The following is a 19,252-nucleotide window of genomic DNA, read 5'->3' as shown; positions in this document are numbered from 1 at the left end:
CTAAAAGAAAGCAGGGACATATTATCCTCACTTCTTGACCGACACATGATCGAGATGATCAACCTGAATAAGACAAAAATATTCAGGAAAAGAATCTAAAAAAGACACCAAAGTAGGTGAATACAACGAATGAAGGTTTCATCCTGCTGTGCACACTTCAGTCGTTTATTGTATGTTTACAAAAGTGATATAAATACCGTATTTGTGACACGGCATTTACCGGCCAATAAATCGTTTTGTATTGCGCCTCGACCTCGTGCGCTGAGAAACTAGCGTCTACCCTATCCCGTCTGACATGCCGATCATAGAGCATTAAAGGCAAACGGTCCAACGTTGAAACCTTGCCCTTCTAGGTAATTGGAGTGCAATTTGTTATTGTGGATAGGATGATCCCTAGGGCACCAATACTAATCGTGCGCACCAACCCGGGATCGTTTTCCGCATTTTGAAATTAGGACCCAGAAAGTCACAGCGCCACAAAGCTACTAAAGCTGGCCCAGCATTTTCGTGTAAGCTTGACCATCTACAGGTTCCCGTTCCACCTGCAGCTAGGCAATGTGGGTTCAGGGGTACATGAACTGCAAGTGCCCCTAAGTATTGCCGAAGATTTTCCAAATAGACCCGGTATCAGTCAGCGAATTGACGATGTACCTAGGAACACATAGGTCTCTCCTGCCTCTTTAGGACATTTTCATGTTTGCTAGCACTTTGGTTGACTTTTGAAAGATAATTACTGAGTTCTATGCTGAACCCTTGCCAACCGGAAGTCAATGGTACCGCAGCTCGCGTATAGATGGTTTAAGAGGAAATTTCAAAAAGGCACACCTCTTGTGCAAAGATATTAGATTTTGTTCACAAATTAAGGAGATTCAATTGCGCAAAAGACTCTCATAGGCAATCGCTTCGCTTAATGGTGTAGCCGGGTTTCACTCGATGTGTCGATCTCATCAAGGGGGTAGAACTGCCGGTCGTCACTCTTGCTCTGGACATGAGATGTTCCTTCAAACCGTGATCCGGTGCCTTGAGAACGAGAGTTCATGCCGTATGATTTGGCTTGTTCCGTGTCTCCAAACAAGCCAGGCGAGACCCGACGTAACAGAGAGCGAATTGCAGGCAAACAGGCACAGATTACACCCACATCAACCTCAACCGTGCTCCAGTAGCCTACACTCACATAATCCCCTGTATTCTTAGTGTGATTTTCTTCATCGATTTAATGTTATTGAGCATCACTTACATGTGAGGTTTGTAGTGTTCGCAAAGTGAATGAGTGAGTTCAGTCGCAGAATACTCACAAGAGTCACACTAAGTTCAAATCAGTCATTTGTTTTATCACTTTGTTGCTCACGGGTACATACAAGATACCCAAACTGAACATGCACATCACGTATGCCTTCTTTTTGGTCGAAAGATTAAGATTATAAAGTTGTCGTAGAGGAAGAATCATAACCAATATGTCCAGCACCATATTGATTATCGCGGCAGCCCAGCCTTGTGCGTTGATATGATTGCATTGATAATTGCCCTCTCCATCCCAATGAAGCCATGCACCATGTAGTGGCCGACATTGAAACACGGAGATCAAGACGAAGGCAATCAGGTAGCTGATATTCAACCCAATAACGATATAGGTTGCTGTCCGGAGGCGTCGGTCGGGGAAAATGCGAAGATAGAAGCAGCAGATCGAGATCTTGGTCAGTGGCAGAATGGAAAGATAAATAAGTTCATCCCAGAAGTAAAGCTAATTCAGTTAGTAAGGTATCAATTGCAGCAATTTCGAAGTGTATGAACGAACATAGAGAACCCTTGTGATGTTGTCCAAAGGAATTGCCCACATATCCTTCCCCAACCCAGCGTCGGCCACTATCAACTGTAAGCAACTCAACATCGATACCAGGAATCAAGAAAATCATACAAACGGCTGAAAGTGCAGATAGAGGAACAACGAGACACTATGACACGTCATTGGTTAGAGAATCTTTGTTCATTCAAGAACAAACATTGCTTACCATCGTCAACATCATTGTCCAATCGTCCATGCCAAAAGTACCACCACAGCACCTTAGCCGTGCGATCATTCGAAGAATAAAAGCGACAAGTGCTAGGATACCACCACCGACGCCAAGGTATGAAACAAGCGTAGTTCTATCTCGAAGTGGAGCTCCACATGCAGAAGATGTGACGTTTTTTGTAGCTTATCTGTCAGTAACAGCATTCAGCATAATTGAGCAGGCAACTTACTCAGAGATTGACGAATGGTGCAGGTAGTAGCAACGCATCGCTCAAGGGTTGTGGTGTATTTGGCGTCAGTACATTGGCACTTCTGGTCCGTTAGAGTGCAGGAACTTTGGGGCAGTGAAACCTTCATGCACTCGAGCTTCACAGTGTCAGACGTCTTTCAGCTCATAATCGAGGCCATGGTAATAGAATGATACTTACCGCACAAGAGGGGAGAGCGGCGGCCAGCTTTTCTAATTGTTCCTGTTGCTTTTGTTGCGCATTTTCAGCTATCACAGGAATCGCGAAAACTGCAACAATGGCCGTTGCTACACCAAAGAAACGCATTGTGACTTTGATGACGATGGTTGAGAGTTGGTTTGACTGCAAATAGCCGTGTCAAGACCAGCAGACTCGAACTTGTTGAAGAAAGCAACTCTTAGGTTGGATGAGAGAGCCAGATACACCAGTTTGATGGAACTTTTAGAATTCTGCACTAACGAGATGTTTATTCCCACTGGGAGATTAAGCTCTTACCGTGGCGAGCAATAGATTACTCTCCTCCGGCAGTTACAAGTTACTCCAACAGTCTATCCCTGTCGATCGTTCAATTCTCGCGGGAAGTTGAGGTTGTGAAGACCGCCATGAGTTTTATTGATTTCACCGATACACCCCTGTATGGTTCAGATCAAGGCCACTAACACCGATAGAAATATGCTGTGAAACAATGGATCGAAGGTAAATTGAGATCTGCAGGCTATACGAACAGATCTCCAGCTCACTGTCAGCAATTCAACGTTCTAGGGCTAAATAGCCCAACCTGATTCAGGAGCCGACCTGACACGGCTCCACGAGCCGGGGATGTTTATGAGCCGCTGATCTGCAGTACTTTGACATTTTCTCTCCACTGGTGGCTGGGCAATTCGCACCACACACGATCTTGGCTTTACGCCGCAGTTTTCCAATTGATCTTAGTGGCTTTTAGCCAAGGGGCATAATCCAACCGGAAGCGACCGAGTGGTCCCTTCGTGCTACCCATTCAAGCAACTGATCGACTCTATGTTGCCCACAACGCACATGTCTTCAAATTCTCAGCAGGGTCCCTGATCAGCGCTGTCAACAAGTTGCTAGTCATCGGTTTACCAAAAACAACCCGGAAATTCCCCAAATTTGCCGGAATAAGGGCAAATGATTCTTCACTATCCAGCCGCGGCACAGCCGGAGATGTAACATTCCTGAATATCGGATGCATGTGCACTTATACCGAGCAGCTCAAGTCTCTCCTGAGATCAGATCCATTGAGATCCTCTCTGGTGCCAAACAGGTGCATAGCGGAGCGTTGGGAGAGCCCCTGTGTTTGGGTGGGGCGGCGCCCTCCGCTCTGTGTGCTTGGTCCCCGGAGTAAGAGGGTTGGATGCCGTTTTACTGCGCGGTTGGTAATTCCCACGCCTTGAGTGAAATTAGTCTTGACTTGGTTTTATGTCCTGATACGGGCCATTCAGGGGTCATCAATTGATCAGCGTAGGTACAATTTGGAATTATACCTGGTCACGGGCGACGCATATCTAGTAGACGTATGCCACACTTCTACAATAAGCTTCTTTCTCGACCTTCTCAAGTTTGATTTCCCCAGAGATTGCTTGTATCGGACAACTCAATTCAAAATCAGTCCGGTCCAGCTGTCATGCGCGTCTTCGCTCCAGGTCGGTTGCTCTGCTCATTCTCTCTTCTCGGCCTTGTGGCAGGATTTCCGGGAGCAGACAGCCATAATGCGAACTCGGCTCATCGTGGTTTACACAAGCGGTGCCCGTATGCCCAAGACCATGAGCCGTCCAAGGTAGAACATGACAAGCGTTTTCTTTTCGATTTGATGGATTCGCCTGTTGATGGTATGAACGACCCACCGCAGGGCTTCAACTGATATGATAATAACAAAATTCTAGTCACTGGTGAGCATGCCTTTAACCCGCCAGACTTTGAGAATGGGGACCAGCGGGGCCCTTGTCCAGGCCTCAATGCGCTTGCAAACCATGGCTATATTCCACGAAATGGTGTAGTGTCGGTAAGTCTTAAGCTACCCGACTTTCGTTGAGCATTAGCTGATGGAATGAAGTTTGCAAAAGTCATCGCAGCAATCAATGAAGTGTATGGAATGGGATTCGACCTAGCTACTGTTCTTGCAACCATGGGCACTGTCTGGACTGGAGATCCGCTGTCTCTAGATCCGAGCTTCTCCATCGGAGGTCGTGATACAGGTGTCAACAACATTTTAAACAATCTTGGGGGGATTTTGGGTCAGATATACCCTCCAATACATTATAACGCTCTCCACTGACCCATTTGTAGGTGAACCCCAGGGCTTGATAGGTTCCCACAACTTTATCGAAGCGGACTCCTCCAACACGCGTGACGATCTTTATGTGACAGGCAACAACTACGCACTCAACATGGACAAGTTTATGTCCTGGTATAACATGTCTACTGATGGTACATATGACATGGATCTCATGGCTGAGCGTGCAAAGAACCGTTTCGAGGAGACTATCCAAACCAACCCTAACTTTTATTATGGCCCTGTAACCGGCCTTATTGCGCGAAATGCCGGCTACATCTTCCCAGGCCGACTGTTCCGAAACCACTCACGTGAAAATCCCGAAGGCGTATTGAGTATGTGAAAATGACAGTTGAGCGATGCAAAAGCCCATGGTTGCTAACAACCTCGCAGCCAAGAGCCACATCCGGAGCTTTTACGGTATCTACGGGGAGGAACACAATTTGACCTATCGCGAAGGATGGGAACAAATTCCTGAAAATTGGTACAAGACTCCAGTAGATTACGGTCTGATTCAGCTCAACTTGGATACAATTGACTGGATGGGAAAATATCCGGAGCTTGGAAGGTAGGCAGTTTCTCTAGTTCATGTTATGCTTGCGGTTTTACTGACTAAAGTATACAGTGTGGGAGGCAACACTGGCTCTGTGAACAGCTTTGCTGGCGTCGATCCGGCGGATCTGACAGGTGGCGTGCTTAACCTGACCACTTTGCTGGAGGGTAACAATCTGCTTTGCTTTGTGTTTGAAGTTCTCAAGTTCGCCAGCCCTAACGCACTCTCCGGGCTATACAAAACCATTGCCGAGCCGCTGGAATTCGTCACCAATATTATTGCTGTCCCATTGCTGAACGTGACTTGTCCCGCATTCCAAGATCTTCAGATGGGAGGGAAGCCAATTTGGGAAGCTCTCCAGAACGATTTCCCTGGTGCGATGAAGAGTGAACGTGCCTTTTAATTATTTATCCTCTTATATAATCGAATTTCTTCTACCGCTACTTTTTATTTTTGGAAAAGAGCATTTCGTGGTTTTTTCGAGTGGGCTCTCATTTATAGATGATGTATAATACTTTGTTCATGTCAAAAGCTGAACAAGTTGACTATTATTAACATACAATGGACCTGGGTTCTAAACCATTAAATATCGATTCTAAGCATTTGAACGGTAATCAGCTTTTCTCTATTCCCCGCAAACTTTCCCATTCATGCTCAAGCATAGAGAAGAGAATCACGTCATGCCAGACACGACGGTGATAGACAGCCTCGCGTTCGCGGCCATCTTGCACAAAGCCCAGTTTTCTATAAAGTCTTACCGCGCTTTCATTGTACGAAAACGCAGCCAGACCAACTCTGTGAAGCCCAGCATGGAGAAATGCCCAGTCGAGTCCCCAATTGATAGCTTCTCCGCCATATCCTTTGCCCCGAAAATCGGACGCAAGCGATATGCCCAACATCACGTTGCGGTGATGGCTCGTCTCTGGGCCAAGATGGTTGAATATGCCCATATGGCCGATGATTGTCGCTTTGGAGGTCTCGATGTTAGAGGGAAGCTCCGTATCATCACTCGATTGATGTTCAGGTTGAAGACAGATCATGACACCTAGCATTGCCTCGCGGAACATCTTTACAAGGTCATCAGCGGAGTGCGCTGGCCTTGGTAACCGATTTGTGCTCATAGCTTGAATGGTGTGATCGTTGAGTATTTTTTGCTTGATAAATGTCTTATCTTCTTCATTGTCCTCGATAGCTCGGTAGAACAGGCGCTTAGACACAAAAATCTGTTTTGGGGCGTAGTTCGATGCCATGGTACAAGCTGACATGAGTCGGGGAAATTTTGAAGTGCTCGAGGTTTTGTTGCTGGCTTTACTGGCTTTGCGGGAGCCCTCTGGCATTAAAAGGACTTGGCCGAGATAGCTGATCCATGTTCACTCTAGAACTGATTGAGACTCCGACGGCCAAACACCAAATCAGTACTACCTTGTCTGCAATACAGTCAGACATGGCGTAATTGCACCGATTTCATTGGTTACCGCCAAAGTCCGACTTTGCACCCCAGTCTTTAATAGGGCAGCAGCTCGCTATTCTTATTTCCCCTTTTGGGTAGAGAACCAGTCATTGTGAGTCACGGAACACTTCCCAACTCGGTTTCTTCTGCAGGCCATACATTAAGGCTGTTCAACTCCTTGTTCAATTGACTCTCACGCATGTTAACATCATCGTATGTTTCGACGTTTTTTGTCGTCAAGTTCAGTGTTATTTTTAGGGAATGTCAAAGCTGAAACCTAAAAGTATTTCTACATATGACGTTAGTTACTGTGGCTTTCATCTTAGTGGCATGCTTGTATCAGAATTAGGAGCCTTGTGGTACTTTTTTACGGTCGGAGATTATTTAAACATTACAATCCTGTGGTTCTCCCTGGATTTTGGAGGGTTTCATGGCGCCAATATATATCACGTTGAATATCAATGACCCATGTCCATATAGGAACAATACCCCACCGGAACATTAGAAGAGCATGAGTCGCCCTATCTTTACTTTACATTTACATAGATAATCCTCACTTAACCTATGAGAAAATAGCCTATCAAATCCGTGGCTACGAAAATCTATTGCACAGCAGGTGTGCCCGTACTACTTCAGTTCCGTCTCGCACTGACGTTGAAGACATTGATAATGCTAGAACAATCAAAACATGCTCCTTTCCCTTTTTTTTCTCTCATCTCGTAACAGTTTTGATTATAATCATCAAACTGAAAATTTCTAAAATGCTGTCATTCTTGAGCTGCTGCTTGAAGATGCGGAGACGAGCCAGGAAATGGCGTGAAATCGAAAGTAAGTATTCTCGCTTGATCTTAATGCTTATACAGGGTGTTGCATCTAAACGGACTTGCATTAGATACCGCTTTCTTATCGGAAAAGGAAGCACCACGGGTTCCATCCGAGAACACAGTCATGATGCAGGGCTTTGAATGGCATGTGCCGGCAGACCAGCTTCATTGGCAACGCCTCCGTAAGGCAATACCCGACCTCAAGGATATCGGAATTGATAATATATGGATTCCACCTGGATGTAAAGGAATGGATTCAAAAGGAATTGGATACGATATCTACGATTTGTACGATCTTGGTGAATTTCATCAGAAAGGGACCAGGGCGACACGATGGGGCCCCAAAGAGGACCTGAAAGAGCTGGTGTACGCTGCACAGGAGATGTCCATTGGAATCTATTGGGATGCAGTATTGAATCAGAAAGCTGGAGCCGACTCAACGGAAAGCTATGCTGCGGTAAAAGTTGACCCTGAAGGTATGAGTGGTCCCCCGGTAACATTTCACAATATCGTATATGAAGCTGAAATGACGCTAGATAGAAACAGAAAGATATCCCGGCCCGAGTGCATTGATGGCTGGGTCAGATTTGACTTTCCTGGTCGCGGTACCCAGTATAGTTCGATGAAGTATCACTGGCAACATTTTAATGGAGTAGACTGGAACCAAAAAGGCAAAGAGCATGCGATATATAAAACACTGGTTGGAAACAAGAATTGGGCAAAAGACGTTAGCGATGAGCACGGTAACTACGACTACCTGATGTTCGCCAATCTCGACCACTCCCATCCCGAGGTTCGAGCTGATATTCTGAGATGGGGGAGTGGATCGGCACCGAGTTGCCAATCAGTGGAATGCGAATAGACGCAGCGAAACACTACTCTGCATCTTTTCAAAAAGAATTCGTCAATCATCTAAGAAAGACAGTGGGGGCAGATTATCTTGTGATAGGGGAGTACTGGAGGGGGGATGTTGGTCTGCTTTTGGGGTACCTCAAATTCATGGATTATGAGGTGTCTTTGTTCGACGTGCCGCTACTTGGTAGTTTTGCTGCTATTTCAAGGATTGCTGGTGGTGATTTGCGTAAGATTTTTAAGGGAACTTTGGTTGAACGGAGCCCGGAATATGCCGTAGTAAGAGTCCATCCCGAGCTGAAGATTGCTTATTTCTGACCAGTATCTATATAGACCTTTGTCGGCAACCACGATACTGTGAGTTATTATTCTATTATAGTCCGAACGCAGCTGATGTTCATTCAGCAACCAGGACAAGCATTAGAGGTAATAGGCCCCTCAATCAATAGACCCAGGCCCGGCTTACAAGGTTTTCAGACAGTAATTGTTCCTGTCTTTAAGCCTTTGGCTTATTCCTTGATACTTCTCCGATGGCAGGGGCAGCCCTGTGTCTTTTATGGTGACCTGTATGGAATCAGCGGTGGACCCGAGCCCAGGTGTGGCTCGTCGTGTGACGGAAGGCTTCCAATTCTCACTCGGGCACGAAAGCTGTATGCACATGGCGAGCAGCGAGACTACTTTAGTAGACGAAATTGTATTGGTAAGTAAAATCTTCATGCCATTCATTCATGCTAGCCTCTCACATCACGTTCAGGATTTGTTCGATATGGCGACTATAAACACCCTTTTGGCCTTGCTTGTATTCTCAGCAATGGCCCTTCTTCTTACAAGCGAATGTCAATTGGGCTAAAACATGCTGGCGAGATGTGGACCGACATTCTACAGTGGCGAGATGAAACAGTATTAATTGATCGCTCCGGTCATGGGATTTTCCCGGTAGCTGCTATGAGTGTCAGTGTTTGGGTCAACTCGAAGGCAGAAGGAAGACATGATCTCCATCGTCCGTTGTAAGTTTCAAGCTCTATGAGATCTGGGCATCTGATTTGACAGCTGACACACTGCAGTAACGAGGATATATACAATCTGTGATAGCTAAAGAGATAGGGGGTTGGAGTGGCCAATATGCATGTAGACGGCCAGTTACATTAATATCCAATTGCGGGTACTTGGAGACTGGGTTTGAAAACATTCTTGAATTATTTTTGTTTTCAGGGAGAGATTTTACTAATGTCTAATTTTGGTTGTGGCTCTTTACCTTCGACTTCACACTCGAGGTCTCGGTCATGTATAAGTCAGCTTTACTTTGATCTCGAATGGCTATCAGGTCTGCCATCTACTTTTTTTTTTTGATTAAAACCTGTAGATATGGTGTTTTTTGATTTGATGGTAATGTTTACTAATGGTCGCGTGTCTTGTCAACCTTCCTCTCAACAATTTACCCCTTTGCTCACGGTGTAAACCCCCAGCATGCAGCACTTATTGTAATTGGTAGCTCAGTCCCGTAATAAATATGTTAATGTGGATTGCTAGTCTTCAGAAGCTTTGCATTTGACTTTGTGAGATCAAGCACAGATCGGCCAGAAGTCCGAATGCGTCGGGACGCGCAACCGGGAATGAGACTGAAGAACTCTGGCTTGGCAAATGTTGCCTCGGCTTAACAGTAAACAGCTGACCTACTGACAGACTTGTACTCCGTATGTCGACAATATTTAGAATCTCCCCCGCGATGTCCAAAGCCGGCGCTACTGTATATGCCAGCTGTGGTCCTGTCGGACACTACCCCGAGGGCACAATGACTCAAACTAAGCTATGCGGGACCCCCCGTTTCCGATCATTCTCGAGAATTGGCACGTCCCCAGGATATTTTGAAATTTTCTGTTAATAATCGACTGTGGTTCGATCTGGTAAAGCGATTCCCGTGTTTATGTCGGGGGCATGACTGCTGGGTTTGGGTCATTAGTTTCAACTACTATGACAGGGAACCTCCTTGGTGCAATTCTCAATATAGGACCGATCGATTGATCAGCAGGCTTTGACCCCTCATCCAAAATCGAAGCATTCAGGCCCAAGTGATCAGATGCATGCGGTCAAGAGACATTTGCGTCGAGGTGTTGCTGGCTTGATCCTAGCCCGCTTGCCTTGAATCCTTCGCAACCAACGCATGCTTGCCTTTGTAGACTGTCACTTGCTGGTAAATCGTATGAGCTACCATGTGAAAATGCAGAAAGTAGCATCTTAAGTTGCCACTTGGGAAATCCACAGAATCTTGGCTTCTGTATTCCGCCCAAAAGTTGGGGAAGAAGCCGTCCTAGCCGAGCTAGATCTAGTGAATGGCTGATCAACAACACCAGATACCTTTTTTGATTGGAGGAGCGACTCACTTTCTCTGTGTATTAACCAGAACCGTTCTGCACACAGACTCCATTTGTCAAATTCAGGGCGTCGAGACAGAACCTGCCTGGTGGATGTGGGTACCGAATCCACATGAAGATGAATCTCATTTGTCTGACTCGCAACATCAAATGGGTCCCTGTGGGGGGTGGGTTTTTTCACCTTTGACCCTTTATAACACTGGTGTCCCGTTTGGATCTTCTATTAGCCTACAAATCACCAATTGAATGGGCGAGCTAAGGTTATCGTGATGTCGGACCATTTTATTGCCGAGGAGAACCTGCAAAAGGTCATGTCAACAACAGGTCAGTTCTTCCTGTATATTCATAGGGTCCAAGTGCTGAAGACTTCGCATAGAGAACATAGAGATGCCATCAAATCAGTCACAACATAGTTCACACGACTCTGAGGACCAGCATTCCGAAGTCAACCATGAGCCTATTCAAGAACGTTATGGAAACCCTTCATACTCTCGATTTCGCCGTGTGGCTTCGAAAACAATTGTGTCTTTCGGACAAAATGACCCAGAAAACCCTGTGAATTGGGGAAATGTATGGTCTCCAGAACACAATTCCAGGGCAAGAAAAATATTAAATCGCTAACCCTCTAATAGAAGAGAAAATTTCTAGTCCTTGCTTCCGGTGTCATGCAAGTTATGAACAGCACGATCGGTTCATCAATCTGTAGTAACGCCATCCCTCAGATTGCCGAAGAGTTTCACATCACCAACCAAGCAGCTCTGGTGTTACCTATCTCCATCTTTCTCATCGGCTACATTTTGGGACCACTGCTTTGGGGACCCAGCTCTGAGTACTTTGGCCGAAAGCCCCCTTTGCTTATAGCCTATTGCGGCTTCATGATCTTCACGCTGGCGTGTGCAGTGGCAGATTCATATACCTCATTGCTTATCTTCCGATTACTCAACGGAATGGTGGCATCAGCGCCCATTGCCACTGTTGGTGGACTGTTTGCCGACGTACACGATGACCCTACACTCAGAGGTCGCTTGATGGCATATTTCATGGCTGTCAGTTTTCTTCCGTTTGCCCCTTCCAACTTTTGTTTGAGCTCAAGATCTAATATCTGCATAGTGTACAACCTTTGGACCTATCATCGGACCCTGGGTGTCTGGTTTTGTCGCAGTCGTGAGCTGGAGGTGGTGTTTCTGGATCGGACTAATTTGCTCAGGGGCGACTCTCCCGTTGGTCATTTTCATGCCAGAAACCTACGGACCTGTGATTCTGAAGCATCGTGCGAAGAAACTTCGCAAAGACACCGGCAACTCGAGCATTGTGTCTCCGCTGGATGTGGAGAGCCGCAACCTGCGAGAAATGTTCCTAATTACGATCTCACGACCTTTCCGCATGATCATGCACGAGTCTATTGTTTCTTTGAGTTCTCTTTATCTGGCGCTTGCATATGCGATTTTCTACCTCTACTTTGAGGCTTATCCTATCATTTTCCAAGGTTCGTGATCTATGCCGAGAATCAGTCGAGGTCATGCTTCATTGGCGAGTGTTAACAATTGCTCACAGGCATCTACAAGATGAGTCCAGGTGTTTCTGGTCTGATGTTCCTGCCAAGTGAGTTCCAGCAGTCATTTATAAGTTAATGGTTATTAACCTCTTACTTGTAGTCGGCATCGGAGCCATTCTTGCATGCGGAGTTTTTCTATGGTATGATGGTTACCTAGCGCGAGCCAAAGCGCGCAACGCGGAATGGGCCTTCATCGAAGAATATCGAAGACTTCCTCTGGCATGCATCGGAGGACCGCTCTATGTTATTTCCTTGTTCTGGGTAGGCTGGACATCCTCGCCAAACATTCACTGGGTTGTACCCTTCCTCTCCGGCATCCCCTTTGGAATGGGCTATCTCCTAATTTTCATGGCCATGCTCAACTACCTGACTGACGCCTATGAGACTCTCTCTGCAAGCGCACAATCTGCCGCAAGCTGTACGCGAAGTATTCTGGGCGCTGTGATCCCTCTGGCTGCCAAGCCAATGTTCGACCGTCTTGGTGTGGCCTGGGCTTGCAGTCTCATTGCATTTCTCAGTCTGGCAGTCTCTGTCATTCCCTTTGCCTTTATCAAATACGGTGATCGGATCAGAGCTAACAGCAAGTTTTGCCAGGAGCTTAAGCGTCTTAAAGAGGTTGAACGACTGGAGCTGGAACGAGAGGATCGTCTTGCTAATGGCTCTGATGAGCTGAAGCCTGTTCCATCATACAATACTGGTCGCTCAATGACGAGAATTGAGACTGCTCGCAGCCATGCTGACAAGGCATCGATCATTTGTTAATTTCAGCCTTCGTTTCACAAAAGTGGTTGCATAACACAGTGTTTTTCTGTGTATGAATTCGTGACCCGCGGGCTTTATATTGGCTTTTTATTTCCATCGTTCTGGCGACGCAAAAGTTTTGACATTTTTTATCATGAGGTAACAGTAATAATTTGTTCTTCGGTGTTTAACAAACCAGGTTTCCGGGAGGGTCAGATTAAAACCACCCTTTTGCATGCCTTTTGATTCTGGCTGTTTGCTCAATTGCCTCGTTTGCTCAAATTTTGATATTTAGGGCATACCTCATACTGCATACCAGATACTCCAGATCATGATTTTGATCGAGGCCAGCATCGCATCATAATGAACTATATTTTAACCATTTTTAATGGAAACTCCCTTTAAGTGCAGCGTACCCCCCAATCATACGTGCGTGTACATCACCGTCTCACTCTCTCTTCAACCCTACCTTTCCAACCTTTCGCAGCCCCAAGGCTCCAACGCCACATGCCGCTATCATTAACCCAAAGCAGGTCCAGAATACAGCTCTATAGCCTGCCATCAAGGCTTCCGGTGAGCCCTTGTTTGAATAAATGGAACCTTGGGTGACACCCGCAGAAATGATGGCAAAAATGGTCAGCCCGATAGATGTTCCGAACTGTGCGATCGTATTGAATACTGCACCAGCGAGGCCCTGTGTCTTTGGAGTAAATGCATCGGTGATGATCAAGTTCGCAACTGTGAAGATGACTATTTTTGTGCGTGTCAGTTGAAGCTTGACTTGTGAGAGGTAACAAAAACTTACCATCTGCAGAAAGAGGACCAAGGAGCATAGCCCAGAAAGCACAATACCACCACGACCAGGTTGGATTGATGATCGCCATCAGGAGTGGTGATCCAGCGCTTAATACTGTGCTAACAAGGACGAGATGATTTGCGTGCAGGCGATGCACCAGAAGTCCCGTACCCACATTAAGTACCATTCCAATGATGACGTTTGGCAAGAATCGAAGTGCAGCCTGGAAAGCAGACAGATTCTGTACCTCTTGGAAACTTGTGTTTTTTGTCAGATTTGTGTGGCCTACAAGCGACGTTGATGGGCACTTACAACAGACTGAGAATGGTTTCCATCCCGTTCAAGACAGCCCAAGACAGGAGTACCATGACACAGACGGAGGCGAAGGCGGTATTTTTCCATAGAGAGTTCGGAATCAATGCGGGCTTGCCATTTTTCTCCCGCCAATTCATCCAAATCCAGAACGCAGGGATCATGATACCCGCAACACAGAGTAAGGCAATATTCTCAGGTGTGCCAATGTTAGATGGACTGTCCGTAATGGTGCTGTCAACAAAGTTAGTCAGGGTCATCAGTGGGAACCAAGGAGAGTCAAAGGCGAATTTACGCAAACACGTAGGAAATGATGCCCAAGCAAGCGCTCGACAAACAAATTCCAATCCAGTCAATCTCCGAGCGCAATGTGCGCCAAGAAATGGGGCCTCGTTCTGAATCCTTTGGCAATTTGAAAGAGTTTAGTATGGCAAGAACCAAGGTGGTTCCTGCACAGAGATAGTAGCCGAATCTCCAACCTAACGAGGTAGCTTGGAAAATACCACCAAGAACAAGACCACCTGAAAATCCCAGGGGTTGACCGAGTCCCAAACAAGCAAACCCGATATTCCGACGTCTTCCAGCTGGCATGGAATCGGTCAAGATGCTGAAAGCCGTTGGAAGACACATTGATGTTGCAATGCCTTGGAAAGTACGGAAGACTATCATTTGAATTCCTGTTTGGGCGACGCCACATGCTAGAATAAAGGATCCCAGGAGAAAGCAGCCGATGATATTTATCATTCGGTTTCCAATCAAGTCAGCCATTGAGCCTGCGAGGAGCAGACAGCATCCATTTGCAAGACTGCAACGGGTTAGTATTCTCACTAGGATCTGGGCGCTGGATACTCACGAGTAGACTGAGGCTGGCCTAGAAAAGCATGAATGGTTGATTAACTATGTCAAAACTAGTCTGGGTTCTGAATCTCGATCTAGCTATTGTACTTACCAAAGCAACAGATTCTCCGGTAAGCTCAAGTCGGCCGCAATAGTTGGCAGTCCGACAGTCAACAGTCCACTACTCATGCTCCCGACAAAAGTGATGCCGGAGAGTGTAATAATCAATATCACCGCATTGCTCCGAGAAAGATCGCTAGCATGGTCATCATGAGCTTCCTCGTTGGATGGATCAGCATCCGACGAACGAGGTGTTAAAGATGCTCCTAGAGAATCGTGGAGTTGTGCATGAAGCGTAAATGGTTGATCTAACGCATCGAGTTCCACGCTCATGGCTCCGAATTTTATGCTGTACAGCTGTATGAGACTATGCCTTCTGTCTCGGGCTGGATGCTCGAGTTGGATACCAGAGTAATGTATTTTTTCGGATTGCACCGTGCACGTAGGGAGATATTCAAAGACCGACTCAGACAACAAAGACAAGCTCAGCAAAATGCAAGCTCGGATAATGAGTCATTACGCCCTGCGTCTGACATGACGACTGATACGAGCCAATCAGAAAGCGCATGGAAAATCGAAGAATTAGTTATGCTGCCATAATTATCTTTCTATGAACATGCTGTGAGTTAATTTGCAATTAAAAATGCGAAGCCCTAACGACGAAAAAGCCTTCATGCGCAGTGACGGAGTTAAAGGAGATGGCGGAGTTTTGAGCGCGAAGTCCGGAGGCTTAGACTTTGGTTGCCCCGTAAGCCTCCTATATAAGCCAGGGACTTCTCACTCCAGTTCGAAATATGTAAGAGTAACCTCCAATTTCAATTGAATCAAGCCATCACAATGTCTAGCTGGTCGTGGTCATCCACGGGGAATGAAGTGGTGCAGGAATTTGCAGAGCGGATCGAAGGACGAACATGTATGAGTAACTTATCTGCTGCCGCATAGCATACGAAGCTAATCACATACCTAGTTTTGATTACCGGTCCAAGTGACGGAGGAATTGGTGCAGAAACTGCACTCTGTCTGGCATCTAGATCTCCGTCAGCTATCATTCTTGCGGGCCGGGATCGTGTCAAAATCGAACCAGTTGTCGACAAGATTACCGTGATTAACCCGAAGGTCAAGGTAGTTTTTGTTGCTTTGGATCTAAGTGATCAGTCCTCGATACGAGCAGCCGCGGCAGCGATCAACCGTCAATTCGCTCAAATTGATGTTCTCATCAACAATGCCGCAATCATGGCTTGTCCGTATGGCACGACCAAAGATGGATTCGAAGTACAATTTGGAACAAACTTCCTCGGTCCATTTCTACTTACTGGCCTTTTGCTCCCCCAGCTCCGCGCCTCAGCACCAGGGGCGCGGATTGTCAATGTGAGCAGCTCCGCGCATCGGTTTGCAGGCATTCAATTTGAGGATATTGATTTCGAGGTGAGTTTGACAACTGTGAACGAGACTCCACATTAAACACCTTCTGACTCGGAACTTTTTCTTGCGTTAGGGAGGTGCCGCTTATGATACATGGAAAGCATATGGCCAGTCAAAGACAGCATTGATACTGATGACCAAACACCTGGCAAAACGTATTCCAAGCAGAGATATCGCTTGTTTTTCGATTCACCCTGGAAGTAAGTGATGTCAACAGTCAGGGGAGTGTCTGCTTGTGCTAACAATACTAGGTATTGCATCAGGTCTTCAACGCCATGTCGATTCCGAGTCCATGTCAGATGCAAGAGTCAAGTCACAATCAAGTATGCAGACGCTCACTCTTTTTCTCCGACGCAATATAGCTGACGTTTACTTCAAGTCACGGACTTTGAGGTCGCAGACAGGAAGACTCTTCAACAAGGTTGCGCGACTACGCTATTCGCTGCCTTGAATCCCGCTCTTGAAGGTAATGATACATATCCGATCTACATTAGCTCCCATAACTAACGAAACGTCATTTTAGATCTGTCTGGTTCATACCTCAGTGATTGTCAATTGAAGGATCCAGCGACTCATGCTTGCGGGACAGAGACGGCCAATAGGCTGTGGCATCTCGGCGAACATCTTCTTGGAGAGGAATTCAATCTGTGAAATATCGAATACTGTACCTTACAAGGGGCGAATTATTTTCTGATACTTGGCAATATCAAGCTGAGCGCCATCTATCCAATGTAAAGAATGAAATATGCATCTGGTGTTTCACAGCGGCCTTGGTTCAGCCGCTGTCTCCTGCAAAGACACCGTCACCAGATAATTTATGTACTGTATGATATGCGAAACAAACACCTCACATTCAGGGGTCCGAATCCTTCAAACCCAGGATTCTTGAAGCCATCTATCAACGTTTGAATAACGTCATGCTTCGAGGCAAACAAGAGCAAGATCAGTTTCCCCATCTGGCGTGGCTTACGATCCGACGAATCAGTCTCAGATATGACGGATACATCACAACGTGAGCACTCTGAACGTGGCTGATGGAAACATAATCCTCGCGTGCCCGTAAAAATTTCAGGTGCTGACAGTTCCCCCCTTGCTCAGGCCGGGGCTCCCTTTTGACGCATGTTTACAGTAGCAGTCCGTGGCGTTTGCCATTTACCCTTTTAACCCTCGAAGACGCCCGAGGCGATGCTAAGGCAAGGAACGCAAGCCATGAGAAAAAACAAAAAAAACCACCGTATATTCAGCGAACGACAGGCAACCTCAGCCAATCACGGAATGCGGACACACCTCTCGGTCCAAACTGCCTTTCCGTCGGAGGGGGTTGCCGTCAGTCAGAATAAAGGCATTGAATTCGAAGGCAGCTGATCGCATCGTCTGTGCGCAATACATGTTGCAAGTGAGAATTGAGAATCGGGACTTTCACGGACCTGACGGGGCGATTGGCAAAGGGCCGTTGACAGGGCTTGCACTGCTGCTCCACTTTCATCGTCGGTGGTCGGGCCAGGAGCAGGGATCGAAGTCGAGGCTAGGTTCGGGGACAGGTCCAGGCTTTGCCCAGGGAAGCAACAGACTCGGACACGGTAGGGCCAATGCAGTGATTGGCCAAGGACGGGATTTGGAGACGCGTCAAGTAGGGACTACTGTAAACAAAGCGTTTTGTCTCCAGTATAGTTTGATTGCCTCGTCTGGTTATGAATCCCACAGACAAACAAATCGTGGGAATTCCAAGTAGCGGTGGCGAATATCTGTTATACTCTGCAGATCGATTCAATTGATCCTGGCTATGGTGGTCTGTGTTTCAATATGTGACGAACAGTAGCGTGGGGCTATGACGAAGAGGCGAAAACGGGACAAGAAAAGGGACTGATCACAATCATCATCATAATAATCCTATAATTCATATACTGTACTGTAATCTCTCTCAACAGAAAAGGGATAGGGGGGAGAAGAAAGCGGAAAAGGACATGTAAGACATAGCGGCAATCGCGCTTTGCGTGAAAGGGCGGTTGCAGCGGGAGAAAGTGTGGAGTATGGCGTATTCTGGGCTCTGGGCTGTGGGACAAATAGTGGCAATCCTATTCCAGTCGATGTTGCTGTAGAATGGGGGTTTATCCTGTTTCTCTGTCTCTTCTCTCTTTTGTCGCATGTACAGTAGGTATTGTCAAAGGAGGGAGGCCCCGTTCAATGACATCTCATGTCCAAAAGAAATAATCACATTAACAACCCGAAACTACTGTACTAATCCTGGTATCTTTGAATCCCGGCCGCGGAAGTAAAGGCACTGGGCCGTTGGAGAACAGCCCCTTTCCCTAGAGCCCCCTCCATCAGGGCTATGATACGTCAGCCCATTCCATGTGCCCATCAATTTAGTGTGATGGTGTGATGTACTGAACTAGATCAGGCTCCGAGCCAGTCAGCTCCAGTACCCGCGGCGATCAACAGGAGCTGGACCTGCGTGACTCAGGTCAAACATCCGGTCTCCATCGGCCTTTGCATACGAAAAAATTTGGCAGGGCGCATCGCGCGGTACAGATCCTGTGTTGCTCATCATTTCCGAGGATATCCGGGACCTACTGTAAGCTGGCCTAAACTTGCCTACTGTAAGTCTGCGGGTTCGGCCTTGGGGCAGGTTCACGGGGGCTCCGCGCACCGACAATATACGCGAGCTTGAAGATTCAAGGCTAAGGCATTTCGTACCTCGATTGCTATTCTGGGATTAGTGACCGATCTAAGTGTGTGGGGGGTGGTCTTCGCATCAACCTAGGAGCCAGTCAGAACGGGGGGATTTGAGAGTTTTGCCCACTCGAGCTGATCTGGTGCACAGCCTGCATACCTCGACCTGAACCCAAAACAAATAATAATAAATTACAATACAATAAATCCTCTGAGATCATGTGGCTGTTTAGTACTCCCCGGCGAAATTGGGCTC

The 19,252-nt window shown here is 46.7% G+C and overlaps 8 protein-coding genes across 8 annotated transcripts; 5 read left to right on the top strand and 3 right to left on the bottom strand.

Annotated features, from left to right (window-relative positions):
• Nucleotides 1–907: 907 nt before the first annotated feature.
• On the bottom strand, nt 908–2,565 carry N7511_008707 (putative integral membrane protein; the record flags this gene model as incomplete). The annotated part of the gene is made up of 8 exons (XM_057131084.1): nt 908–1,182; nt 1,238–1,305; nt 1,359–1,741; nt 1,796–1,863; nt 1,916–1,952; nt 2,010–2,194; nt 2,242–2,377; nt 2,440–2,565. The coding sequence occupies 8 exons, from the start codon at nt 2,563–2,565 to the stop codon at nt 908–910; spliced, it is 1,278 nt and encodes a 425-aa protein (XP_056979072.1).
• A 1,336-nt stretch (nt 2,566–3,901) lies between these two features.
• Nucleotides 3,902–5,505, top strand: N7511_008706 (peroxidase family protein; the record flags this gene model as incomplete). Its single annotated transcript, XM_057131083.1, has 6 exons — nt 3,902–4,106; nt 4,161–4,279; nt 4,331–4,511; nt 4,564–4,884; nt 4,943–5,117; nt 5,175–5,505. 6 exons carry the CDS (start codon nt 3,902–3,904, stop codon nt 5,503–5,505), a joined length of 1,332 nt encoding a protein of 443 aa, XP_056979071.1.
• Nucleotides 5,506–5,716: 211 nt separating this feature from the next.
• On the bottom strand, nt 5,717–6,352 carry N7511_008705 (GNAT family N-acetyltransferase; the record flags this gene model as incomplete). The annotated part of the gene is made up of 1 exon (XM_057131082.1): nt 5,717–6,352. The coding sequence occupies one exon, from the start codon at nt 6,350–6,352 to the stop codon at nt 5,717–5,719; it is 636 nt and encodes a 211-aa protein (XP_056979070.1).
• Nucleotides 6,353–7,503: 1,151 nt separating this feature from the next.
• On the top strand, nt 7,504–8,238 carry N7511_008704 (uncharacterized protein; the record flags this gene model as incomplete). The annotated part of the gene is made up of 1 exon (XM_057131081.1): nt 7,504–8,238. The coding sequence occupies one exon, from the start codon at nt 7,504–7,506 to the stop codon at nt 8,236–8,238; it is 735 nt and encodes a 244-aa protein (XP_056979069.1).
• A 137-nt stretch (nt 8,239–8,375) lies between these two features.
• Nucleotides 8,376–9,317, top strand: N7511_008703 (uncharacterized protein; the record flags this gene model as incomplete). Its single annotated transcript, XM_057131080.1, has 6 exons — nt 8,376–8,507; nt 8,562–8,585; nt 8,634–8,654; nt 8,706–8,928; nt 8,983–9,235; nt 9,293–9,317. The coding sequence occupies 6 exons, from the start codon at nt 8,376–8,378 to the stop codon at nt 9,315–9,317; spliced, it is 678 nt and encodes a 225-aa protein (XP_056979068.1).
• A 1,552-nt stretch (nt 9,318–10,869) lies between these two features.
• N7511_008702 (MFS transporter) lies at nt 10,870–12,917 on the top strand (the record flags this gene model as incomplete). The annotated part of the gene is made up of 6 exons (XM_057131079.1): nt 10,870–10,924; nt 10,977–11,170; nt 11,233–11,646; nt 11,711–12,086; nt 12,155–12,202; nt 12,256–12,917. 6 exons carry the CDS (start codon nt 10,870–10,872, stop codon nt 12,915–12,917), a joined length of 1,749 nt encoding a protein of 582 aa, XP_056979067.1.
• A 427-nt stretch (nt 12,918–13,344) lies between these two features.
• N7511_008701 (putative MFS transporter) lies at nt 13,345–15,234 on the bottom strand (the record flags this gene model as incomplete). The annotated part of the gene is made up of 6 exons (XM_057131078.1): nt 13,345–13,646; nt 13,702–13,949; nt 14,005–14,238; nt 14,300–14,809; nt 14,858–14,875; nt 14,954–15,234. 6 exons carry the CDS (start codon nt 15,232–15,234, stop codon nt 13,345–13,347), a joined length of 1,593 nt encoding a protein of 530 aa, XP_056979066.1.
• A 504-nt stretch (nt 15,235–15,738) lies between these two features.
• Nucleotides 15,739–16,974, top strand: N7511_008700 (uncharacterized protein; the record flags this gene model as incomplete). Its single annotated transcript, XM_057131077.1, has 6 exons — nt 15,739–15,814; nt 15,869–16,326; nt 16,397–16,523; nt 16,575–16,646; nt 16,703–16,789; nt 16,847–16,974. The coding sequence occupies 6 exons, from the start codon at nt 15,739–15,741 to the stop codon at nt 16,972–16,974; spliced, it is 948 nt and encodes a 315-aa protein (XP_056979065.1).
• Nucleotides 16,975–19,252: the final 2,278 nt, after the last annotated feature.

The sequence above is a fragment of the Penicillium nucicola genome, assembly GCF_028828085.1.
Source record: "Penicillium nucicola strain IBT 29836 chromosome Unknown utg000010l, whole genome shotgun sequence".
Taxonomy (NCBI): domain Eukaryota; kingdom Fungi; phylum Ascomycota; class Eurotiomycetes; order Eurotiales; family Aspergillaceae; genus Penicillium; species Penicillium nucicola.
This window is presented reverse-complemented; position numbering and strand designations above follow the sequence as displayed.